General features: G+C 52.3%; 2 protein-coding genes across 4 annotated transcripts in view; one reads left to right on the top strand and one right to left on the bottom strand.

Moving 5' to 3' along the window:
- Psd2 (pleckstrin and Sec7 domain containing 2) overlaps positions 1-863 on the top strand; it is a 49,123-nt gene extending 48,260 nt beyond the window's left edge. For both annotated transcript variants that reach the window (XM_057789107.1, XM_057789106.1), the window contains exon 15: positions 649-863. In XM_057789107.1, the coding sequence (XP_057645090.1) occupies positions 649-858 (210 nt within the window). In that variant the 3' untranslated portion in view covers positions 859-863. The remainder of the gene's footprint in view (positions 1-648) is intronic.
- A 4,057-nt stretch (positions 864-4,920) lies between these two features.
- The window catches only part of Nrg2 (neuregulin 2), a 183,569-nt gene continuing 162,203 nt past the window's right edge, over positions 4,921-26,286 (bottom strand). Inside the window, exons 5-11 of one of the 2 annotated variants that reach the window (XM_057789104.1) lie at positions 20,630-20,688; positions 16,023-16,046; positions 12,436-12,538; positions 10,629-10,752; positions 10,185-10,312; positions 9,415-9,642; positions 4,921-6,738 (exon numbers count right to left, since the gene is read on the bottom strand). In XM_057789104.1, coding sequence (XP_057645087.1) covers positions 5,976-6,738; positions 9,415-9,642; positions 10,185-10,312; positions 10,629-10,752; positions 12,436-12,538; positions 16,023-16,046; positions 20,630-20,688 — 1,429 coding nt within the window. In that variant the 3' untranslated portion in view covers positions 4,921-5,975. Of the gene's footprint in view, positions 6,739-9,414; positions 9,643-10,184; positions 10,313-10,628; positions 10,753-12,435; positions 12,539-16,022; positions 16,047-20,629; positions 20,689-21,062; positions 21,140-26,286 lie in introns of both variants that reach the window. The other variant, XM_057789105.1, reaches the window with a different exon arrangement.

Genomic DNA, 26,286 nt, shown 5'->3' with positions numbered 1-26,286 from the left:
TCCTCTGCATGAGCGGCAAGCTCTCTTAACTGCCGAGCCATCCCTTCAGCTCCCAAATTTTTAAAGTTTTAATTGGGGCAACACATAATAAATTGCATCATCTTGATTGCTTTTCAGTGTGTAGCTCAATAGCATTTCTTCACATTGTACCCATCTCCAGACTTCTCTGTCTCCCCAAATGGAAGTTTTGTGCTCATTAAATATAATTTCCTTATCCTTCAAAGCACAGACGTTTTAAATATCAATGCGGTCCCATTTGTCCATTTTTGCCTTTATTGCCCACATCTTTCATGTTATATCTAAGAAATTATTGATATTATTTGGATTTTCAAGGTGTAAGTGAGAAGCTGGGCATGATGGGGGCCTGACAATAATCCCAGTACTCAGGAAGTTGAGGCAGGAGGATCTCAGAAAGCTCAAGGTCATTCTGGTTTGCAGAGTAAGTTACAGGACAGCCAGGAATACATAGTGTGTGTATTCTGCCTGTTTTTTATTGGATAGTCCATTTCTCTTTCATGGATTGCAAGAGCTCCCTGTGTGCCGAAGAGCGTAGTGCTATGCTGCTAGTTTTCCAAGATGGCTCCCCCATCTCCATTTTGTTGCCTCTCTTTTGACTTTGCTCTTGGCTTTTGTCTGCCCTTTTCCCAGAAAAGCCGTTATGAGACCTACATCCACCTCCTGTCCGTGAAAATCAAAGTGGGTTCAGATGACCTGGAACGGATCGAGGCCCGTCTGGCTACTCTAGAAGGGGATGACCCAGCTCTCCGGAAGACACACTCAAGCCCCGCCCTCAGCCTGGGGCACGGGCCTGTGACTGGCATCAAAGCCACAAAGGATGCCTCTACATCTGATTCTTAGCTGGTATGGCTGTGCAGGCCCTGGAGACCGGCAAATGTCCCCAGAGGGGGTCAGGGAGCACAATTCCAGTTGGAGGCTGCTTGGACCAAGCGTCAGGCAGTTAAAACTGGCAACTAGAGGGGTATGGAGAGCCTTGTGGTCAAGGAGATGCCATTTCATGGCGCTGATCTTCTGTATCCTAGGCCATCTCCGGCCTAGCTCCTCTCCTAGCCCTGGCTGCCCTCAAGTCATGGGGCCTTGCTTTGCAGGTCAGGCTCACTCCAGGGCTGCCATCTGGAGAAGTCAGTCACTATTCCTTCCCCAGGCCCCTTCTTATCAAGCCGCTCCTTCATCTTGTGTTTGTGAGGATGAGTCTGAACTCGGGGTCTCAGCTTGGATACCTACCCTCTCTCCTCTTTCCTCTCAGTTGACCAGCAGCAGGTCTACAGACCACCAGCAACGCCTTCTTTCCTTTTCCCAGCAACCTTTGCAACCGGTACAGTTCTCCTGCCTCACATTGCAATAACCTGAGGCCTAATGTCCACTCAGTGCCAAACTGATTCCACTTGTGTGTCCACCTCTCCTTCTATCCACTCTGAGGCCTCTCCTGCCTCTTTTTTATATGGACACAAACATATATAATATATATATGTATGTATGTATGTAAAGAACTCATTTAAGGAAGGTTTGAGAACTACTACCAATTAGAGGATGAACCCAGACGAAGGAACAAGCTCGTCTCAGAGCTGGGCCAGCGAGCAAGGCAGCCTGCTATGGGGCCCTCTGCTGCCCTGACGCTCTGGATGGGAAGATGAAGACCTTTTTCTCTTCCAGCTGACTTGTGACTCTCGGGAACTTTTCCAGTTGATGCTTTCGGACTAAACAGGATACGCGTGCCACCTCCCCTGTCCCAAGGGTGTCCTTGTGGGGTGATGGCTCAGGAGCATGTCTCTGTTTGCTTGGGTCCTCTTGTGAAGGCCACCGAGGTCTCGAGTAATAGAGTGAGGTGAAGGAAGCTCTTAATTCATGGTCTTGGGGAGAAGGTGGAGTGGCAAGTTCTTAATTACTGATGATCTTGTCATTTTTTTAGTGAATGAGAAAAGCCTAGCTAAGGACATAGCTGAGAATAGAGACGCATGTCCGTCACGGGTTGACAGCCTTCACTTAGACCAACAAGTGAGTTGGGGGACGGCCCTCTTGACGCAGCTACTGTGAGCCAGCCTTTCCTATTGTTTGGCCAACAATTTGACCTCTTTGGTGACACAAGCCTTGTGACTAAGCTTCTGAAGGTCCACTCCCATTGGATGTGGGGGGCTGTAAGTATGTGGAGAGGCATAGGGGGTTTAAATCCAAATTGTTTAAATTGGATTAGCTGAAGTGTGTATTATAACCAAACCATCTGGCCCCTTTGTTTTGCTCAGGGGAAGTAAACGCTCATTTGAATGGGATCAGAAAGGCGATTTAGGGGCAGTAAAGAGGTCTCAGTTCTTTGTGCAGCAGCTTGAAGGTTCTTTGATTTTCAGGCCAGGGTCCCACCCTCTATGTCATGGGGGTGGGGGATGACAGCGGAGGTGCAAGCTCACTAGCCACAGACACGCGCGCGCGTGCGGTTCCCCAAGCACTAGTCGTGCCTCCCACCAGTAAAGACATTTCTTACTTCCTTAATTGTATAATTCTTTATTTGTAAATTATATACATGTACTACTGTACTAAAATATTATGTACATTATAAAACATACACAAAAATAGAAATTTAAAAAAAGATGAGATGAAAATAAATCTAAATCAAAGTTCTAACATTTTTCCTGCATTCTAATAGACCATCATGTTCCTCTTCCCTAACCGTGGCTCCTAACATGCCCAGGAGAACTAGTCAAACCCAGGGCCTGACAAAATGCAGTAAGCGGTTTTCCCCATCTAGAGGTCCTGGTTATTTGCCCAGGGCTCAGGAACTCCTGGTTGCTGACTCTTGACAGACAGCCTTCAACCTCTTCAGTGAGGGGTAACCATGTGGCATAGATTGTTGCTGGGTGCTGGGATGGTAGTGAAGGAGGTCCACTCCCTGTCTCCAAGGGTCTCACAAATATGGGGGGTCTTAGGGAGAAGTGGTTATCATTGCCATTGGGGACTCTGAGAGAGGCTGGGAAAGACACTAAATGTGATACTAAAAAGAAAATAATTTGGGGAGCAGGGAAGAGAATTTTGACCTACAAAGCTGCCTGAATGTCCTGAGTGTTCCAGGGGAGAGGGTAGTGGAAGGGAAGTTGCTTGAAGTGATTGCAATGCTTCCTGAAAGGCCACACACTCAAGTTTTCCCCAAGGCTGAAACCTGAGAGTCAGGGTGGGCAAGAGGGTCTCTCTGGTCAAGCGTGCTCCTGAGTCCCAACCAGACACGTCCAGGGAGTAGGTGGCTGATGTAATGAGGAGAGAACCGAGGAGCTAGGTTAGGTTCTATCCTTGGACTCTGGCAGATACCTTAGAATACAGGGCAGATGATAAAGGAACAAAATGGGGTCAGGTACAAGTTCACTAAGTCAACCGGAGTTGTATACAGATAGGAGAGTTCATTTGAGTCACAGCAGTGGTTTCTGAATGAAAACCGAGAAGGCAACGACTGAGAGCCCTCACAGAGCCTAAGTGAGGGCTCTAACCTGGATCGCAATAAGATCTGATCAGTGGACTCATTAAGAGGTCATAGCTGTTAACCTGGGGTTCCATAGAGATCAGAGGTCGCACGTAAGGATTACCGCCCTAAGAAAGCTCTCAAGGCAACAGCAAACAGATAGCAGAGGGGTCTAACGCAGTCACTGGCTGGGGCCTGGAAGATGTCCATGATCTACAGGTTTAACATTCAGCCCAGTAATTTCCCCCTATTTTTTTCCTTTGAAAAAGTGCCCCCTTCAGCACCCACCAACAAATATAATGATGAATTTTTAAGTTTAGACTTTTCTTAGTCATCTCCTCATCGAGTTTTTGCCACTTTGTGATTCAAGGTTGCAAGGCTCAGGATTCTGTCCCCACCACCACCAAGGTGGCCATTCTCTAGACAGTCTTTCAGGAGCAGTGCTGGGCCCATCTGCACGTGACCTCCACAGCAGCTCGCTGAGGTATACAGTGCCTTCCTCACTTCTCACTAAGCAAATTGTGGGCTGGAGAAGGCACACAGCTAGTGAGGGCCAAAACTGGCCCTCAGATTCGGTCCTTGTTGCTGCTCTGTGCCTCTCTGTCCCACTCCTCCGTTAGTGTGACATTCAAGGACGCGCATAAGCATACGTAAATATGTACACATTCACCCCAGCTCTTTGGAGAGGAGGCTTCAGGTCCAGGAGGCTGGAATCTTGGTTTCTGGTATTCTAGGTGGCTGATGAGAAAAGACTCTTCACCCGGACTCCATCTGCCTCCTCCATGCCTGAGATCAGACCTTCATCAGAGCTGCAGGTTTAGACAGGCCCTGGCTCTGAGGGGGTATAAAATTGGGGAAAGAGCAATACCCTGTGGGCTTAGAAGTGCAGCTGCTGTGGTCCTTCTGGCAATGAGGGTATCCATTATGCTGTCTTACATGTCCAGACTCTGCCTGTGACGTGCCTGAGGCCCCAAGGGTCATCTTTGTCTCCGCTGCCCCAGTGCCAACCCCACAACCCTTCCCTTCTCACCCACCTGGGTGGGAAATTGTTGCCTCAGTCCAGCCTCCTAGCTCCAGGGCAGGGACTGGGCCAGAGTTCTGAGGCTGAGTTTAAAGCAGAGCAATTTGCGTCAGTCCCTTGGCTGGATTCCCCAGCACCCAGGGGCGACACCTTATAAATGATTTGGAAGGAAGACTTGGAACAGGTCCTTGGAACTGGGGCCAGCGGGACTAGAGAGAGGGTCACTTCCACTCAGGGACTGCCCTGGCCCTCTCCAATCTCTATTCCAGTACCCACAGGGCCCAGATCCTCCTTCTGTCTTCCCTCCTCAGCTGGGCCAGGTACACACAGTCAAACAGGTGTTATTTCTGATTTTATTTATAATATAAAAATGTTCAAGTGTCAACAGTCAGGTGTTTGGACATGTCAGGGTTCCCATCTGTTCCTGTTTGGAATTTTGTTTGTTTGTTTCCTTTTTAGACAATTGCCTTTTTTGACAAATTAGCATTGGATCCAGTTGTGAGGGCAGGGGAGGGCAGGATTGGAGGATGAAGTCATAGGTGGGTTGGGAGCTGGGCTGTGAGAAGGATATGGTGTTACTTTATTGCTAAAAGGGGAATCGAATACACTGTCGGAGTGGCTCTTCTGGGTCCCAGCGTGACCATGCATTCAATCTAAAGAATCTGAAATGCAAAGGACATGCAGGCGTAAAATAGAAAAGACGACCTGTAAACGAAGGTGCTGCAGAGGACAGAGTACCCTGGAGGCCGCAGGAGGAGGAGCTATGAAGGTTGGGCCCCTGGTAGTGCTGCCCCTCCCTAGGCCGGGGGCTGGTGGGGAGACCGCCTTCTCTGTCCTCGTTCCCTTAGCAGCCGTGAGGAGCGGGGAGGACCCCTCCCCATTCTAGTTGCTGTAGTTGGGGGGCTATGTCTCCCCCTGGAAGTAACCCGACCTCAATTCCAGCTCTAGGCAAGGATCCCTGCCCCCTCTGCCGGAGATTCCAGATCTGAACAGGGGAAGATCAAATTCTGCCTTGTCTCCATTTTCTTCCTCACTGTCCACTACCCTCAGGGCCAGTAGAACCTCGGTCTCTTCTTTCCCTGCCTTTTCTCACCCTCACCAGTTTGGGATCCTACAAGCGCCCATCCCCACCCTGCACCCCAGACGACTCTCCAGGAGCCCCAGATTAGCATACAGCAAAAGGCACCACAATATAGGTTTCTATTAAAGAGTCAAAAAATTGGCCCATCTCTCCTTTTTTTTGTTGTTTCTTTTTTTTTTCCGAAGCTGTAAATCAGGATGTTACATATAAATAGTTTCCCTATAAAAACGTCTTTGCCGTTAGCTAGTATTATAAGACAATTTTTTGCTAAAATGAAAATAAAACATTTTGTTATACTTTTTTCCTTTTTATAGAAAATAAAAATATTTTTATTTCTTTGTTCGCTCCTATTCCCTCTCCAGTCAGGGTCTCCGCTGTCCTTGGAGACGTGGGGCGGGCGAGGCGGGGGGCGCCTAGAGGGGCCCCGAGTCCTGCTTGGCCCTCGTGGGCGGCCCACGGCTGTGTCTGCTGCTGGCGCGCGTGCTGTGGCTGTCCAGGGAGTAGTAAGTCCTGCTGTCGGCCGCCGGACACAGCGGCGGCGAGTCCGAGCGCAGCGCGTCGTGCGCCGCCCGCAGGCCGAGGAAAGGCGTGCTCTCGGCCGCCAGCGCCCCGTCCGCGTCGTCCGCCTCGTCGTCCGAGGCCGACACCGAGCCGCAGCCCGAGCCGCTGCTCAACGACAGCGAGTCCCGCGCCGCGCGTGCGCGCTGCGCCGCCAGCCCGTTGAGGCGCGAGCGCCGCCAGCGCCGCGGCCCCGCTGACGTCCTGCGGGACGCGCCGCGCGTGCGCGGCCGCGGCGGCGGCGGGGGCGCGCACTCCTGCGTGGTCTCGTACTCGTCGTCCTCCGGGATGCGGAAGGGGCTGGCGGGCAGGCTGCCCAAACTGCCGCCCAGCGCGCAGGCGCTGCGCCGCGGTCCGGGCCCCGCCGCGGGGTAGTAGTAGCTGTCGTAGCTGCGCTGCATGTCCGCGCCGGACCCTGGCCCAGGGCCCGGCGGCGCCGGGTGCCGCAGGAGCGGCTGCTGCTCCGCCAGGCGGTAGCTGATGGGCGCGGCGGGCGGCAGCGACACGGCATGCGCAGAGTTGGGCGACGTGATCTCGAAGGTCGGCACCTGCGTGGCCAACGAGTAGTGGAAGTCCACGGGCGAGAGGCGCGCGGGCGTGGTCAGGGCCGACACGTACCTGCGGGAGAGACAGAAGCGTGGGTCGGGTAATCTGGTTGTAGGGCCAGAAAGGACCCAGTCCTAAGAGTGAAGGCTGTGGCTCTGACCTCGTTCAGTTTCCGTGACCCCTCTCAGCCTGCATAGATAACTATAGTGTTTACTCCGGAGTGAGTCTGGGCGATTTCAGAAATGTACTCGGGTAGTACCCTACCTAGCCCTGTGTCTGCCCTTCACTAAGCATCCGTAAGTGGTCATTTGCTGTGGGGATGCTCATTCTCCGGGGCACGCTCACCTTGGGGCGTTTTATATGTGGTCTCATCTGTTCTGGAGACTCTGCAGGTGAGGGCCATACTACACACAGGAAAAAGAGACTCAGACATTTAAGTGTCAAGGACGTAATGACCAAGATGTGGCCCGATCTGTTCTTTCTGAATCAACTGACTCCCTCCTCCCCATTTTACCAAGACACCACTAGGTGTCTCTTCTTGGAGCCAATGACTCCCAGGTCCTTGGCGGCCTGTTTTTGCTAATACCTCCTAGTGTGAATCCTGGGTACCTATCCCTGGGATTTGAATGCGGTTTAGGCAGAAACTAGTAAGGCTACTTTGAGGAACCATCATTCAGAGGCTCCTTGGGTTTGAGCTCAACTGCCCTAGCACGAATGGCTTAGCCCAAGGCAGGGCTTGAGAGAGAGAAATCCCAAAAGCTGCTACAGGGAAATGACACTGGGTGGGCTCCTCAAGCCAGAGCAGATAATACCAAGATAAGACGGGTCTCTATTCCCCTTACTTCCTTGAAAAGTTTGCTTTTGCTAATAGATCTCCAGGGTGGCTACGGGACCACACACCTGCACTAGGACAGCTTGCCCTTCCTGGCCTATCACCTCACTCCTGTCCAGTTTTCCCAGAGGTGAGAGCCACCCGTGGAGCCTGGAACGTTGGGTTTTGCTCTTCACAATCCACCTTGTGAGCCTTCAGCCTCCACCATTATCCATACTCCATTACAGGAATCACTCCTGGCCATGCCTTCCTTCCAGACTGCATTCCGTGCTCCTGACTGCGCTCTGGAACTGGCTTAGTGTCCTTCCTACTCTCTTACGGGATCAGGAATCAGTGGCCTGCTCACTTCCCTTTCCCACACACAGAACTATTTAACTGCTGGGTGCTACCCACTCCTCTCCTGAGGCACACTCTCCAGTCATGCCACCACCTCGGGGTCTCTTTACTCTAGAAAGTTCCCAGAGCAAACAAAACAAAACAATCCCTCCCCCCCTTTCCAGTCAAAACCAAGCCAACGGAACAAATCCAACCTCAGCTCTGCTAAGGATGCCCTTCCTATTTAGCACTACCTCCCAAGCAAGCAGAAGCCAAGGGCCCTTGGTGTATGTGTGTCCCCAGCCTGCCTGCTGAGCTCCGTGACTTCTCTCACCCACCCTGCTTCCCTTAGAACAGCTGCAACGATACACCACATCTGAAAAACTTTCCCATCTCCCTGCTGAGGGTCTTCCCACCCACCTAGGGCCAGGGTTACCACTGAAGACAACAGAGACAGGTGTGAATGAGGCAGGGTCCTTTACCAGTCCCATGTATAGCAGGTGTTGTTCCCTCCTATCTACACGGAAGGAACAAATTTTGAGGCGGAGGGCTGGGCTTGGAGAGAAGAATCTGGGTGCTTCTTGGAATCAGTAGTTGGAGCGGGTTTCTTTGCCTTGGGGTGGTGTCTGTGCTTAGCACATGTAAAAACTGCTCAGGAGTTGTGGTTTGTCCCTCGCTTGGAATAAGAGCAAGTAGGTCATCTCTGGGGATGCTTCACTAGCCCAGGCCTGGCATAGAGTCATTTGAGTAAGGAAGAGGTAGAATTGCGCTCCATCCTGAGCCTCCCCTGCCATGGTGTACCCTCCTCTGCTTTCCTCTCACAGACCTAGCTTGCCTGACAGCCACTGCAAAGCCCATTAGGGTGGGCCTCGTTCCCAGAACTCCTGGTGTGGAGTCAGGGAAGAAGGGAATTTCCTTTGTGTGTGTGTGTGTGTGTGTGTGTGTGTGTGTGAAAACGTGTGCCACAGAGTGTGTCTGGAGGTCAGAGGACAACTTGTGGGAGTTGGTACTCTCCTTCCACCTTGTGGACTCTAGGAATTAAACTTAGACTGCCAGGCTTGGTGGGCAAGCTTATTTGCCACTGAACACCCTTGCCAGCCTCAGGGAAAGAGAAATGTCCTGGTCCTTAGTTCATGGGCTTCTCAGGATCCCAGCCATGCCTTTGGGCACCGGGATCTTGGTGCTGATGCTGACAGTCCGAGATCACCCTTGGCTTATGTCCTTGCCCTCTGTGAGTACCCTTGAAAATAACTGCTTTTCCTAGCTTCTAATTTCCTTGGTCTTGGCATCTTTCTGTTTCTGCTGAGGTGGGATACTGGGAACTAGACAACCTTGGGTCCTGGGTGTATGGAACAACCCTGTTTGTCCTTGATGCTTCAGCGTGGTTGTTAACGTTCCCTGATAGGATAAACTATGTGGTCACTCCAACCAGGATTCACTGAGCTAGATATAGTTCTAATCCCAGGAGACCCCCTAACCTTTCTGGGACCTTGTTTGAGGCTCTTGGCGATGCCTCTGAGGCACCCTTAAGGGTCAGCTTTGGGCTGGGAGTGGCAACTTTCTAGCCAAGGTGGGGTAGTCAAGGGGTAGTAGAAACTGACCTCTCACTGTGCGGAGAGTCACGCAGGGAGTCTATGGAGTCGTGGTAGGGTGGCACGGCAGCCCTGCGCCGCTCCTCCTGGCTGTAGGCCGCTGCCCTCCGCGCTCGCGCCTCCACACAGGCTGGGCTGTTGCACTTGCTGGTGCCCACTGACGACAGCATGATGCCTGACTGGGAATCCGAGGTCAGGCTCTCCGAACGTTCCAGGCTCCACGTGTGGCTCTCATGTCTGGGAAAATCAGATAGAGTGAGCTGATAGGTCAAGAAGGGCAAGCTGTTCTAGTGCAGGTGTGAGGTCCCATGGCCACCCTGCTCTTAGTTCTTCATCTTCTCTGTGGCTCCCTTAGATCCCTGTCCTCACTACTCCGGGGTGATGTGGAGTTTCGCAGATGCTCAACCCTCATCATGGGAGAAGGAAGCCTGGGATCCTGTGGTTGGTGAGTTGCCATGTGTAGAGGCTCCTTCCTTTGCTCCAGCTGGGACACTGCCACCCCCACGTTCATAAGCCGTTCCTCAGGACCCCAGCCTCAGAGGCCAGTATGCAAAGGCTCTGACTATTGCATGGAGCTCTCCATGGAAGGAGGGACCAGCCTTGTTATTTTTCTAGCTGTAGGAACTATTGTGCGTGTGCGGGCAGGTTGCCCCAGTACTGGAGAGTCAGGTGGACTGTGATTGGTATGCAAACACACGAGGAGATATCAACTAGCTGTGGATGATTGAATGACAAAGTACAGGAATCAGCAGGATTCTGTGGGCCCTGCTGCTGCTCACCTGTGGCTGGATGTGGGCGTGGCTGTGGAGCAGTGGTGAGAAGGTGAGCAGGAGTGGCTCCCAGAGAATGTGGTCTCAGTTTCCCTCCGGATCACATGGTCTGTGGCGGGCACATTTTTGGAGATGTACTGGAATGGACAGAAAGTTGGGAGGAGTTAGCAATGGAGACTAGATAGGCTCCCTTCACAGGTGGGGGGGCAAGTGATGAGCACCAAGCTCTAGATTAAAGGATGACCCCCTGAGTGAGATGTGACTTGATGGTGGATCAGTGATGGCCCCCACAACCAATCTCCCCCATTCTTCCTTATGGAAATGAGCAGAGTGAAGCCAGGTCCTTAGTGAGTTGGTACCCGACACACAGGATTGCCCTGGCCCATGCTTCCAGCCAGAGAAGGTTGCTATCCAGCGAGTTAAGAGGGGGGCAGGTCTGGGAACACCACTCACATCAGCCATCTGGATCTCCTCAGGGTCCAGCCGAGGGTGGCTGGGCCCGTTGGCCAGGCTCCGGTTCTGGTGGGCTGGACACATGTTCTGCCGGAGATGGTTATGCATCTGTCTCCGCTGTTTTCTACATAGGGAAAGGATAGGTGAGCCTAGCATGGCTCCCCCAAAGGGATGGAATTCCCTGGCTGTCCTTCCAGGGAGATTGGGCAATGCACAGAACCCCATTGCTTTGTATTGTGTGGCAAAGTTTTGGGGTTCATGAAGATATTTTTTTCTTTTCTTTTTTTTAAATGAAGATATTTTTCTGCCTCCATCTGTAATGTAGAACCCCTTACCATTCCAAAGACCACTGACCACAGAAAGCCCATAAATGACTCTCACACCACGCTAGCCTCTCCCTCCCTCATCTATTTAGTAATTGTTTATTGGGTTTTTACTGTGTTCCAGATTCTGCTTTGGAACAGATGAGGTAAACATGGTCTGTGCTTCATGCAGCCTGGGGCCAGGAGGGGAGGTGGAGAGTAAATAACACGTAAATGAATGGTCACTTCCAGGGAAGTTTTATAAAGACGATAAACAGAACGCTATGATTCAGGAGCCAGGCCAGTAGTACTCCCATATACTGATACATAATAAATGCTCAGAAAATTATTTTATCATATACAACTGTAATTATCACCCCTATGGCTCTAACTCTCCCTGCTCGCCAGTATCCCATTTTTCGCCCCAGGCTGGCCTCTTGCTGCCTCCCTCCACCCAGCTTGCTGCTTCCTGGGTCAGCCAGCTTTGGAGCCTGTGCAGCGTTCCGCCCTACACTCCAGCCTCTCCACCGGTTTGTGTCTTCTCTCCTTAGGCCCTAGCCTGAAGGCCACTTCATAGGGAAAGCCCTTCTGCTCTCCAGATGAGGATAGGGGCTTCAAAAACATGTCTTGGAGGCAAAGATTTAGTGGAGGAAGGGGACCTCTGGATCCCAGGGCAGTCGGGGCTGTGTAGTGAGACCCTGCATCCAAACAAACAGCAACAAAAAGTCCCAAGCCAAACATGCCCTGGGGCCACTTGCTCGGAGCCTGCTCACGCTCCTGGGGCTGGGCGAAGTGTCAGCACCACTGAAAGTTTAGAGCAGTAAGGAGGAAATGCAGCCGGTCAGAACTGGCGCTACTTTCTTCAGTTCCCGGACTCTACTTCTTTGGCCCAGTCCCACCTCCTCCTTCCTTCCCTGCCTTTCTGGTTCAGGTTCCATCCAAGATGAGGTCAGCAGGACCTTCAGCCCCATCTGTAGGGCAGCAGGAGTCCAGACCCAGAGACTCAGCTTCTGAAATGGTAACTGTCTAGGCTCACTTTCCAGATCTAAACAAATGTTGCACCACCCCGGCCTTCGTTGGCTCCACACCACCTGAAGTCTTGCATCAAGGTTTTATAAAGGCACCTGAATCCCAGATATCTTTGGTTTCTACCCACTCTTTCTGATCCTGCCTTTCTGCTCTGGGCGGTCTGGGCTGCCCTCTCTGGCTTGTCTTTCAGTTCTCCCTCTTGTACACTTCCCAGCTTTCCTAGCTGCTGCCCCGACCTGCCCTGAGATAGCCCAATTGCTCCAGGTCCTATGGGAGATAGGAGAGCTGGGTTTGAACCAAGACTTTCCCTGTGCCTGTCCCGTAGAGCTACAGCCACAGAGGCCCCTAGACTACTGGGAACAGGAAGCTGTAGGCTGGGCAGAGTAGGTACAGGGAAAAAGTTCTGTTCTCACAAAAACATATTGAAGGCTACCCCCTGGCTTGGCCTGTTCTCGGCTTGAGCATGTAACACTCACTTGGTCTTGCAGTAGGCGACCACACAGACGATGCCCACGACCAGCAGAGCCACACAGATGCCAGTAATTGTCAGGACTCTCTTCTGGTACAACTCCTCAGCCTCTGCAGGGGCAGAGCAGGAACAGAGCCCATGGAGATGCTTGTATATGACTTCTCTATTCCCAAGCTGTGGATGCCCTCAGCACAGGCTCTGGCCCCTCCTGCCATCCCTTCTCCTTGCCTCCCCTCAGATTCCCCCTACACTTGGTCACCCCTCCCCAAGCCCCATATCTGCCCAGTGCACATGAGTGGGAAATGCAGGGGATGGAGGAGGGGATGGAGTAGGGGTGAAGTTCCAAGGCCACAGTAGAGGGGAGGCAACACCTTGACCAGCACCCCTGCCCTGCTCATAGCAGCCCAGCAGAGGGTTGTTCCTCATGGCAATGAACAGAGGCCCAGGGCAAAGTCCTTGCTCAGGCACCCCGATTCCCTAAGAAGGGGTGGTGATAGGACATCAGGCCCAGATTTAGGAGGGGTGCTAGGGCCAGAAGCAGGAACACAGCATATTGGGCCTAGAGGGGGTATGGAAAGAAAGGCCTTTCTCCATTCCCACAGTCTGGTCAGGGTAGTGCCTAGCATGCAGGGATGTCGTGTGCACAAGGAGCAGGCCCCACCTTCACTAACGAGCTGGGTGAGGCTGAGCCAAACTGTTCGCCTTCCCTCTGTGCCTGGTATGGCCACCCCTGCCCCTCTAAAACAGAGAAAGCCAGGAGGAAGACAAGGAAAAGGCAACAGCACTGGCTATAGCCCAGGCCATATCTCAGCGAGCCCACCTTACTCAGACCTGCTGGCTGGTACTGCCACCTTCTCTGCTACCAGTTCAGTGGTAAGTAGAGGCAGGCCCTCCGTGATTGGCAGAGCTCTGAGGACTGTCCCTGATCTCTCAGATTTATGTTACCTCCTGTGTACACCAGCAACCTCACAGCTACAAACCCTCCAGACACTCCAATATCTAACCTATGACTCCTGGAGTCACAGACACTCATACATGTGAATCTGCACACACAACTGACCACATGCTCCAGAAATGGGTATACATGCATGCCCAAGCACACTAAGTTACATTCAGGCAGAGTCTAACCAATCTCTGCCCACTGAGCTTTACTCTGTTCATCTACCAGGCCTCCCCAGTCAGTGTCTCCATCACTTCTTGGAGACCACTCTGCTCATGGTTGTAGACAGCTTCCACTGGCTGGACTGTGGTGGCGCACACCTTTAATCCCAGTACTCGGGAGGCAGAGGCAGGCGGATCTCTGTGAGTTCGAGGCCAGCCTGGTCTACAGAGCGAGTTTCAAGACAGGCTCTGTAGCTACACAGAGAAACCCTGTCTCGAAACAAAACAAAACAGCTTCCACATTATCGAGTCCTGGCACTTGGCCTGGTGCCCCGGAACTTTGGTGGTGAACTGCTCTTCGGTGGCTTGACTTTTCTGCAATGGCTGCTTCTTTCTCTTAACCCATGCCAAACGAACTAAGACTCCCAGGCCTCTTTCTTTCCTCCGCTCTTTCTTGGAACCATCTAGACAGACTTTCAGTCCTATGGGTATGCATTCCCCATTTCTGTCTCCTGCCCTGATTCTCCCTGCTTCTCGGCTCAATATCTATGAGCCATGACCAGCCAAATTACGGTCAGTCAAAACCCCAGCAGCCTAGATTTCTCCACACCTGCCTGCCCATATCATTAGCAAGGCTTCTCTACCTGCCCCTTCTCTCTCTTCCCACCTCCCTGGTCCATCCAAAAGTCATCTCAGCATTGCTCTGCAAGGGAGGCCTTTTCACTACTGCCTCTGTAGTCCAGGAGGGCCTCAACTAGAGATGGCCACCTTCTGGCAGACCTTTCTGCTTGCACTTCTAACCCTGACTCATCCCCATGCTCCACAGGTACCAGCAATAACGCAGCTCATTCTAGTCTGCCACTGCTTAGAAACACGATGGCTGCTCGTTGCAAGCATAAAAATCAAGGGCTTCCTGTATTTTCAAGGCCCCCGATTACCAAGTTTCACATTCCTTTTGGATCTTGTCTGTGGTCTGTTGTGCTTGGAGTCAGCTGCAGCATCTCTGTCCACTGAGGAACGCAAGCCTACATGTACTGTGTCCCCGCCTTCACCACTCTTCCCCAGGTGTTTGGAGGCTGGCAGCCAGATGTACCACGTAGGACACACTTTTCTTGATCGTAAGTTACAGTAGCTCTCTACTGCAGCCTAGCCAAACCCAGAGCTCACTTTCTTTTATTATTTATTTTTTCTGTATCAGTTGTCAACAGTGTTTCCCATTTGTTGCTGTCTCCTCTGAATGCAGTTCCAGGAGGGTAGGGATGCTATATCTGGTAAGGTCTGGTGTTGAGTGAAGCTTTTTGGTTAAATGAGTGAGTGCATCCCCCCTCCCCCGCCCCAGACAGACACACACCTGCACCTCCTCCTGCTGGCAGTTTCAACACCAAATACTCTGGGCTTAACACAGACATTCCACAGCCTTTCTGTACCCCCAGGCCTGTCCTGAGACACTACTAGCCAGACATCACCATTCTCCCATCCCAACAGAATCCATCCACACAAACCTGCAGATTCATTCCTGTGTATCCAGCCTCCACCCTCCTCCCTGACACCCAAACAGACACTCACATACAGACTTTGCCTTCCACTGAGAGCAACCGACAGGTGCTTGGGGAGCTAAGACCTCCGCAGGGCTGCCTTTCCGTGTCTGTTGTCTCTGGTGTCCCCATCACTATTACCAGAGCATTCCCACCAACCTGAGCCCTGCGTGTCTGCTGCTGTGACATCCCAGGACACTTGGGCCTAGGCTGAAGACCAAGCCAGAAAGCTTAAAATGTTCCTCCTCAAAGTCTCTTCCATACAGGCAGTATTCTAGAGGTCAAAGGGCAGTGTGTGACTGTGGGGGATGAAGGGAGTTACATGGAAGTTTCTGGGGAGGGTGGTAGGGGAAAGAAGGGTAGGTGGCCTTGCCCGCAGATACACATACACACTACATGCCACTGGAGGGGCAGTCACAGAGAACTGAAAGCCTCAAGCAGACGGCAGAGCCTGGGGCAGACAGACACAAAGCGGGGACAGGAGCAAATGGGACGTTGTCAGCTTCTAGCCTGGTGCAGAGAACATGAAGCAGTGGAAATGGATTTAGCAAGGAAAGAGGACCAGTGAGAGATGGAAAAAGTTGCCTCTCTGCATAGCTCCCCAAACCAGGTTTCTTCTGTCTACAGACCCTTTGAGTAGCCATGTCTGGTGTGATTGCTGGCAGGCTGTACTGCTTGGGAGGGCTAGTCCCTGCAGGTTCCTCCCCTGCAGGGGGCGCTAACTGGGCACCAGGCACAGTTTGAACTGCAGGGTACCCTGCTCTTCATGAGATTTTCTTATCTGGCTCTAAATCAACATGATTTATGCTAGGGCATCTTGGTGGAGGCCAGGGAAATTTTCGGAATCGCCCCCTTTCCATTTGGGAGGAAAGGAAGCCTAAAGTTTCGCGATCAGAGGTGTGTGTGTGTGTGTGGGGGAGCTGTGCAGATGATGCAGAGCGATGATCAGGTGCCATACCCTTTAACTCAAATCCAAGGTGCTCTGGCAGTGCAGAGGAGAGGAGAGTGCGGGGGCGGGGGAGCGAATGAGAGAAGGGGCGGGTGGGAGAGAGAGAGAGAAAAACCGTTGGTCAGAACTCTTCAGACGCTGGGCAGCCAGCCTGTGAGATGAAAGCAGGTTAGTAGTGCCCCCTCCCGGCCTTCTGAGCTCCTTCCCTGGTCCCTAGTCCCTGAGAGCCCCAAGAAGGCAAGAGAGAGGCCATGTTAGAACTGACAGGCAGGGAAGGGTCCCTGGAGGTGAGCAGTGGAGTTAGTACCTGGAGAAGGCACAGGCACAAGAGTCAGTTGGCAAAGTCCCCTAGGAGCAGAGGACAAATCGGGTGGGGTTCAAGGAAGAGTGCCCAGTGCCCTCTTCCTGACTCTAACTCCAACCCTTCAGCATCCTCAGGCCCTCCTGAAGTCAGTTTGCCCTTACCCCTATCTCATTCTTGGGGGTCCTTTTCATCTGTTCAAAATGAATGTGTCATGTCTCTGGACAAGCCCCATGTCCCTGCCTTGTGCCAAGGCATAGCTGGCCTGGCAGAGCTCCTGGCAGTCTGAGTGCAGAGCTTTGATGTCATAGGGGAGAAGAATGGGGATAGGAGAAGACCCCAAGAAGCAAGTCATTGCTCCATTTGATATCCCATATACCTGGGCTCCCAGGATTGGGCTGTGGTACCCAAACCCTTCTCACTACTCAGGAGAGCATGTACAACTGAGAGCACAGAAGAGTGAGTTCATCTGTGGAGCATGCACACTGCTTACACTATGGACAAATTACAGTGTTGGAAGTGAGGTCATTACCTGAATGTGTGAGTTCAAGCCCTTGAAAGGTGGATGCTTACAACATTGAGAGGTTAAATAAGGGTCATCTCTGGCAGTCACAGTCACCATTGTCCGTGACTCTGAGAGATGGCCAACCTATTTGATCTCAGTGTCTCAGCTATGATGGGGGGATCAGGCCTTGCCATGGGATCCTGGAAGGTCTGAAAACCTGGCTGTGCTTCAGAACCATTCAGTCCAACGGGAGAAGATCTGGGTGGGAGCCCAGAAATCTTGGTGACGTTTTAAAGACTTGCCTTGCTTTATCAGGCACAGCCTGTCCTGTTCTACAGACCTGGGTCTCTAACTTGCTATGTGGATGTGTTCTCTTCAAAGTGCCAGTACACAAAGGCAGATGTGAGCAGGCCTAGCCAACAGGAGGTTAAGACTTGTGTATGCCAGGGCCCCTGCTCACACCTGCCTGGGCACACTCCCTCACTGACTTACACATCACTCACCCAGGCCTGTCACTGGGCTTCTCTTCTGTGGAAGAAGGGCACCCTGAGCATCACCTGCTCCACTTCTTTGTGCATTCTGAAAGGGATTCTAGAGGGTTCTGTATTTGGAAAAGAGCAGGAGTGTGGGTGGCTCTGAGCCAAAGACCAAGAAGGTCCTGATCCCAAGAATCTTGAGGAAGATTCTGGGGTTTTGACCCAACCAGTTCTGTGCTGAGGCCACATCAAGGAAGTGCCGGTCCCAGCACTTCAAACACAAGCCCTCTGCAGATCTGCCACTCTGAAGCTGGGGAGGTGTTGAGGATGTAGCTTATTTTCAGTTTTGCCCTGACTGCTTGGAGCCCTAATTGCAGCCCAGGGTCCTCTTTGGCTAGATGAAAGGGTCACAGAGAGGTTCTCATCCTGGAGCCTAGGACTTGGAGGCACTTGGGAGCATGTTACTGATGTCCTGCCACGCTTACCCGAGGGACAGCAGACTAGTTTCGCCTGATCCTCAGCTCAATTTCAGACAAAGTTGGTGAAGTCTAAGGGGCAGCCGGTACCCTGTAGTGCCATAGTACTTTCTCAAGGTGATGAGGAAATCAGGAGGGTGACTGAAAGGGATCACGGACCTAAGCTATGGCTATTCCTGCTCAGCCTTGCCTGATTATTCCTGAGGATGATGGCCACCTGGAGAAGCAAGCAAGTCTCTCAAAGCCCTCCGAGAATGTTCTTCCAGGTCACTGCTCTGGGAACCAAACTGTGTCAACAGCAGCTTCCTGGTGTCATGGTAGGGTGAGGCAGTGGCGGCTGGCATGATTGGTGAAGCCACTGAGAGTTTGGCCAGTCACTAGGTCGATGACTTTCTCCCTGGGAAGCCCGAAGGCAGGCGCTGAGGGATCTACAGTTGTGTCTGTTGCAGTTAGGAGAGCAATCGCCTACTCGTGGTTTTCTTTGCATGGCACTCGCCAGGATGGTGTGGTACCACCGAGCCTAAGGCCAGAAATGTTCATATTGACCAGTAAATTGGATGTCAGATTTCTACCAGGGCCAGGCTTCTTAGGAAATATGCGAATTTATTGTCTCGGACATAACCAATGGCAGTCATAAGGTGCCTGGAGGAGGAGACAGCGATGTATGTGCTGATGTGAGCATGTACTCCTGTGTTTGCATGCGTGTGAGTGTGTGGCCATACACATGTGGGATACAGATGGGCCAGCTTTCCCTTTCAGGAGGGCGCGGCCTGTAGTGGGAGAAACTTCAAAGTGCTATTGGAGTCAAAGTGCTACTGGGGTCAAAACCTTGCCTGGTTTTGAGGTGGTCTGGGTGGGTGGCAGGGTCAGACACTTTGCTCAGCAGTGCGGGAGGCAGCCTCTTCTTGCCCTCCTCCCCACCATCTATAGCAGGTGATAATGGCAGGCTCTGGGATGAGCCCCTCAAGTGCATAGTTCATTTCATTTTCACTGCTGCTCTCCAGGCCTAGATGTAGCTATCCTCAGTCTAGAGACGAGAGAACAAATCCAGAACACTTAAATAAGGCCCAGGACTAGGGATCTAGGTACCGGCCCTTCTGGATGGGCAGCTGAGGGCTTCAGGGGGCACAGGATGGTGGACGTCTTTGTGCTTGTTATGAACTAAAGCATCATAAAGGCCTTCAGGGAACGTGTTTGAAGAACAGGAATCTTCCACATAAAGGCACCTGTGTGGTACTGATGATACAGGCAGGAAGCTGGGGACTGCAGCTGCAGGCTTTCTTTTGGGATCTGAGGGTCCTGTTGACCTTCCCAGAAGATATAGGCTAGGCTGACGTGATGTAGCTGGCCAAGGGGCTTTGCATAGTAGCCCACGATTTGGAGGCTCTGCTCTCTCTGAGCTAGGGTTGGCTGGGACTGCTGTCCAGAACAATTTCCCAAGCTGTGGAGGCTCTTAGCCAAGGGCAGAAAGGAACTGGCCCCCCAGTGCCTCTCTCAGCAGGCCCACCCTTGCCTGTCTGCTCTGGCTTCTCCTGGAGTCTTAGAAGCCTCTTCCCCTGCCCCAGAGCTCTCCACATGGGCTGTATCTGATTTTGAAATTCTCCCAGAGCTTGAGTTTTAGCGAATTCTTTTGGTCTACATGTCTTACTCACACATTCTGTCTTTATCCCCTCTTCCCCATGGCCCGTGACTAGAGGGTCTGAAGAGAACACTGCCTGTCTCATGTTATAGACAGAGGTGACTCTCTGGGTCAACAGCCCTCACCTTCTAGTGCCCAAATGCTCCTTCTAAAGGCAGTAGATAGATGTCTGGGCTTTGTCTGGGGTCTGAGGACAATTGTGAGCTTTGATTTTCCACCCTGAGACTTGAACTCTAAAACTCTTTTTCTGACATGCTGCCTAGTAGCTCCTGGGTTTCCCTTTTGGTATTTTTATGGAGTTTTCCTTCCCAACACTCAAATGTCATCTGGGTTCTCTGGTTCCTTACTGTTAGCAGGACACAGATGTCCTCCCTAAAAAGAGGGTACTAGTCTGCTCTGCAGAATAGGACGGGTAACATGGCTCTGGTCTTGAAGGCCAGCAGACCACAGGAATACAAACCAAGTCTGGAACTCTCCAGAGGCTAATTGCTCCACCTACCCCCCCTGGTGGTGCCTGAAGGAACTGTTTCTGGGCACCAAGGAAAACAAGCCACTATTCTAGCCAAATTTCTCCCGGTGTGGAAGAAAGAAAGGAGATGGGATCCTGGATAGTGTTCAGACTAGACAGGTTTTGGAAAGAGTCACCAGATTCCCCTTGAGTCTGTTAGCATCTGCGGCAGCCCTCAGTTCACTTCCTCCTGTAACCATACAAATGTCTCTGGCATCCATGGGAACCATTGCTAGGGCTGCTCTCTTCCACTCTGCCCTCCGCCTTGGTCCTAGAACCCCAACCATTTTGGCCAGACCAGAAGACAGGCGTTTGAGACCTTTTCTAATCTCTCACACCTACCCGTAGAAACATGCACACACTCACTGCCTGGTCCATCAGCAGCCTGGCACCAGAGGTAAGGGAGGGCCCTGCAAACTCCTCTTCCCCCATCTGGCAGGCTGCCTGATCCCAGAAGAGAGGAGAGGCCTGGACACGGCCCTGCTGCTGCAGAGAGTTCAGCTTTACAACTCTCAGGTGACTTATGGGGCTGGGTGGGGAGACAGGGGTGTATCATCTCCTCTGCAGAGGCTACTGGTAAGCACTGAGGACTGAAAGGAGCTCAGGACACCCCTGTTCCCTCCAAGTCTTGATAAGTAAGGTCCCCATCCCTCCCACATGGGGAGACTGCCAGTCACCAGGGAAGAAAAGAAGTAGAAGAAAGAAACATACTGGAGAAGTTGACCATTGCGAACTGCTGACACCTGGCCCCGGTGTATCCCACAGGACACCTACCAAAAGAAAGAAAACCAGAAAGAGAGAGCCAGGATAGCAAGACACAGGCATTGCAACACCCCGGCACAGGCTCCTGCCAATGCCAGCTAGGTTCCTCGCCACGGTTACCATTTGTCCTGGCCTTGTCGCTCTGCCCCTTACCTGCAGCCCTGAACTTTAAACCCAAGGATTAGGCCAAAAAATGAAAAACAAAGCAAAACAAAAACAAAACAAAAGAACTAACAAACCAAAGTACAAAAAAGAAAAGAGAAACAAAACATAACAGCCGGAGATCAAAACAACCAACACCCCTGACCCTACGCCCTGCACTGGGGACTGCACCCGGCGCTTTCTAAGGAGCGGGGACTTGTGTTTGTATCTTCAAACATACTTTGCTTAGGATCTGGCATGTACAATCGCAAAGGCAGTTTCTCCAAACATCTCTGTCCGAAGAATCCGTTTGGACATCTGGAGAAGGAAAAGGGGAAAAATCACAGAACAAACTGGCATCATCCACGAGGCTAAGGTTAGAAATCAAAGTGCGCAGTGATGAATGAGAAAACCAAGTCAGGCACTTGGGGTCACACTCGTAGCTGAAGGGGCTGGAGTCGGGGGCTGGGTGGAGGGCTCTATCCTCTCTAACAAACGCTCTAATCCATGTGGCTCTGTTGGGGATGGGGCAGGTGGGGTGGGGCAGGGAGGAGGATGAGTTAGGGAAGTTGGGTGGGGGAAGGTGGGGGAGTTATTGACTAACTGTCCTACTGGTTGGGGAATTTTTCTTCTTACCTGCCTGGTTACCCAGGAAGCCAGAACTGTAGCCTCAGGGTTCCAGGCAGCCAGACTTATGGGATACAAATTCCTGGTGTCACTCCTTGAGGCTCTGCTGAAGGATCCTCTCTGGGACTCTGGGCAGGTTTTCTCCTCTATGGAACAGCTCCCAGAAAACTCAAAGTAGAATTCTGCTAGGCTGTTCTCACACTGTGTGCTCATGACCAAAGGGACTTAGGAGGTATTTGATCTGTTCTCTCAAAGAGGGATGTGTGTGCCAATATGTGTGGGAAATCCATCCCCCAGGGCTCCTGTAGTCTCCGTTAGCATAGGAAGGTCATGAAAAGCTTTGTAGGAGATTATAACTGAACTCTACAAACTTATTTGACCAAGGAAGCTTTGTTTGTGTATTTGGAGACAGGGTCTCGTGCTGTAGCTCTGGCTGGCCTGGAACAGAAGGCACTTTTTAGGGGAACCCTTGCAGGGCACAGTTTGGAGAAGTTGCCTTAAAGCAGTAGATGTGGGGAAAGGGGAAGCTGGAGAGAGGTGCAATTGCCAGTGTGCCAAGGCTACCTTCCAGATACCTGGTGTGGGGGGAGATCGGAGCAGCCTAACGGGGGGGGGGGGGCGATCCTGGAGATCTGTTCTGTACAGCAGCTGGCTAGAAGCTAGCTGGTGCTCGCCTGCCCTTTCCTTGAGACCTGTTCTTCCACTGTGGCCTGGCTTTGGCCTAGATCTCCTTGCAGTTTGCCTTCCTTGCCACTCCAAGACACCACCCATCCACCCCCTTCTTCCTGACCTTGTCATGCCTGCAAGGTACACTTCCTTCTGTTCTCTGGCTGCCACCTCTCCCCTTAAGCAAGTCCCAGTTTCATAGATTTCTAGGAGACATGCCCAGTCCTGTATTCTCTCCTGAACCCAAGGAAGGCCAGTTACCTAGGGAGAAACCACAGACAGGGCTGTACTGACCCTTGTGCATGTCTCTCTTCAGAAACAGGTCTCTGTTGCCCTGCTCTGCATTCCCCTAGGAGCTAGGGAGACTCCATCAGCAGTAACCCCTCAGTACCAGGTTACTGTGCAACCTTAGTCAGCCTAGACTTCCTCAGCCTTCTACTGTACCTAACAAGAGGGCCCTTGGCCTTAGGGTAGATGCTAGCCATTGACTATGACAGATAATCACGACAACTCTGTGGCCTCTAATCTGGAGGAATGGGGAATGGGAGTGGCAGGCGGACACAAAGCCAGACTGTCTTTAGGCCTGTGGTATCTCCCCGGGTTGGGGAAGGAGGGAGAGCTGGACATTGTAGTGGTGGAGCATGGGTGCCCATGTGCCTGGTCACTTGGAGGTCTGGCTGGGAAGTCCAACTATGAGGGCTGGGCAACAGCAATGCACGTTTACCCTGTTGAATAGAGTGGCTTAGGGGAGGAGCCCCTCTTCAGTTCCTCTGATCCCTGACACTTGTCCCTAGTCATTTTAGCCCAGGAAGATGGAGGAAGTGGCTGAGGCTTCCCAACTGACCACAGCCAGGCTCAGCTCTGCTTCCTTTGCTCCTGGGCCCACTATGTGGGGAATGGGATTAGAAGCGGGCTAAGTGATTCTTTTTCAAACGGAATCACCTTTGGGAGTAAAGAATAGAGACCCAGAAGTTGCCAAAATGACTCTTGGATTCTACAAAGTAACAGAAAAGGACTAGACTTGACTATGTTCATTGTCTGCCAGGGAAATCAGTGTATACAAATGTGTGTGTGTGTGTGTGTGTGTGTGTGTGTGTGTGCAAGAACAGTGGGGTGCAGGGGCAGAAAGAGACAAAGAGGAACTTATTTGACATCAGGGCTGCTGTCCCATGAGTCTTGGAGACCAGTGATAACTATAAACACACCCCTGTGTCCCTGTCCCATACTCAGCCTGGACTAGTCTGACTGTCTACACAATTCCAGGTGGCACCATTGACTGGTCCACAACACGAATGTGCTATGGTATTTGTGCAATGTTCTGGTGCTAGCCTTGCACCTGTCTGTGTGATGGGTGCTCCTCCTTGCTGGATAAAGAAAAGGCCTTGGGGGATAGGGGTGGTCAGGGTGGGGAAGGACTGATAGCCAGTGCTATCCTTTGGGGGCACTAGCTCCTTTAGGGGCTCCTGGATACTCCTACTCCTCTCTGTAGTTCTGTGTGTGGAGACTCAAGCTTCTTTAGAGAAGGTTCTAGGTGTGAGCAGGGCCTTTGACCTTCCTGCCCTGCAGCCAGACCAGGGTAGCAGGAGCCAGCTGCTTCCCCTTATCAACACGGTAGGAGTCTGTACTGGGTGCGAGTGGCTGGCTGGTGACTGGCTAGTGGCTCCCACTCAAACAGACCCTGTGAAGTTCAGGGAAACGGGGTGGGCTGGAAGGGGCGGCAGGCTAAGCCTTCCTAGACCTTCCTACAGGCATCAGCTCTGGCTCTGAGAAGGTCTGAACCCGGGGCTGGAGAAGAGCAGGGGCGAGAGAAGGGCAGAGAGGAGAGCCCATGGGCTGCATCTGGGGTGGCAGAGAGGTCAGGACCTCTGCTGTCCCCGTTCCCCACCCACCTCCCGGGCCTCAGTTTCTCCTTTTGGTAGCCTGGGGATAATGCCATGTGTGCTGCCCTCACCTGGGGAAGGAAGGATGAAGGATGAGGCCGTGCCCCAGGCGCTGGAGGGAGCCAGGGTCTTGGAGCTCACAAGGGCAGGTGGAGATGTGGTGAGGATGAGCAGGCAGATGGGGTGGGATGGGGTGGGGAAGCCGGGGATGGGGAGATGAGCTGATGGGAGAGGGAGGCATGCCACTGGTATGTGCACAGGGCTGGAAAGAGAGTCTTGTTCTGTCATCATCCCCTGAACCAGTCCCCAAGAGTCACGCACCAACCGTGCTCAACAAACACACGGAGAGAAGAGGAGAAAACGGCAAGAGGAAGTGTGGAGGTCCCTCTCTGGCCCAGACGGGACAGTCACCTTGATTTAGACCCCCATTTTCAAGTCCCCTTAAGTTTTCTTTTTGAAAACAAAATTCAATATCAGTGACATTGTTTCTTTTGGCACTGACTTCCAGAAAAAACAAGAGGGTTACGGAGTGTGCCTGCCTGCTTTCCAACACTCCCTGGGGGCTCTGAACCAATCCACAACAACAAGTGTAAGAAAACCAGGAAGGAAAACTGAGTTTTATAGAAACTGGAATGAAACTGACCAGTGTAGTTTCATTATCCAAGCTAAGCGGAAATGCAAAAAAATCAAAATAAAAAGTAAACAAACAGCACAAATGGTAGACGTGAGTCCCGTTTGCTAAAGTCTTTCCTTTGTTCTCCATCCAGGTGATATCAGAAACCCCAAGAGGCCTGCCCCCCTTCCCACCCGGTTTCCCACCCTCAGAATGGCCTCTGGGCTCTGCCCGGCCCCCTCCCCCCTGCCCTTCTCCAGCACAGCTCCAAGACTGCAGGCCCAGCCAGGGATGTCCCTTGCATGTGACAAAGGGGTTCAGGGAAGTGGGTTATGGAGCCTTGACTGGGGCTGACCCAGAGGGGCGAAGATGGAAGTAGTGGCTCTGGGTGCCATTAACACATTTGAAACCCAGTTGGCCTGGGTGCGGGGAGGAAACAGGGCACCCTCGTGTTCATTAAGGCTCGGACGCCTCTCCCTGCTCCTTTCAAATGTAGCAGGGCCTACCCCTGGATCCTGGGGGCACAGTCATGTTGGTAGGTTCCCCTGGGAGCCATCGTCTTCTCCTTCCCTTTCTTACACTGCACTCCATCCTGGAACCTGGGTTCTGGGGACCTACCAAAGTAGGTGTCCTTGTGCCTGTCTTGGGGTGCAGAGCCTTCCCTGCCTGTAGCCAGGGCTAACTTCAGTGACAATGCTGGATTCTTTGGAGGGTCAGGGGTCCAAGGGTTAGGGAAGAGGAAGGCCTGGTGTGGTAGAGGGGAAGGGGAGTCAGGGCAGGGACGTCTCTGTGAGGCATGCTGGGAACTTTGTGAGTCTCTATAGTCTGTTCCAAAGAGCTCAGAGCTTTTGTAAGGCTGGGATGTTTCCCTGGGCCTGAACTGCGGTTATGGCTGCCTCTTAGAAGCCAAGGCCAGGCCTTGAACTGCCCTGGAGAAACTTTTGTTGCTCTTGGAACTTCCCTGAGGGGTTCAGGAGGAAGGAGGGTGGAGAGGGGGTGACAGCAGGTGAAGGGTGGGACCATGAAGGAAGTCAGTGAGGAGGCCAGCTGGGGCCAGGCCCACAGTTCTGTCTGGCAGTGCCACCAAGCTCTCTTGTCCCATGGGAGAGTGGGAGGAGACAGGGACACTGGGACCCTGTCAGCTGTAGAGGGTTCTTTAAAAGTCCCAGCCTCTTCTCCAGGGTCATATTCCTAGAAAGGTCAAGATCTGGCCTGAGTAGTCAGAGGCAGGAGAACCTGGAGTTCTATAGGGAGGTCGAAACCCTCTTTCTGAACTAGCAACACTTTGGTGGCCTTTGTCCAGATGCCATGGGAATGGGGCAGCTTTGGCACCTAGTCTGGGACCCTTGGCATTGGCTGTTTTGAGAAATCCAAGTTGTTGACAAGACCCCCTTCCTGTTCCTTCTTAAGATATGGCCAGGGTTTTGCTCATCACGTTTGTGCTGCTCTCCAAGCACATGCAAGAGGATTGCCCAGAAGACCTGCGGGGACTTTCTGGCGGCCTCATTCACACTTATCCTAAGTGCTGCACGGATAGTGGGGCTCTGAGCTCCTTGGAGTTCCTGCTGGTGCCACCCTCACCTTCTCCATTGAGCCACTCCCATGGTGGCGTCCTTGCTGAAGTCCCTACCTTCCATAGAGATTTGAATGGGTTAAAATGGCACAAGCAGTTCTCAGTG

This window comes from Chionomys nivalis, chromosome 14, assembly GCF_950005125.1.
Source record: "Chionomys nivalis chromosome 14, mChiNiv1.1, whole genome shotgun sequence".
NCBI classification, from domain to species: domain Eukaryota; kingdom Metazoa; phylum Chordata; class Mammalia; order Rodentia; family Cricetidae; genus Chionomys; species Chionomys nivalis.
The sequence above is the reverse complement of the archived record's forward strand: the minus strand, read 5'-3'. Positions and strand labels throughout refer to the sequence as shown.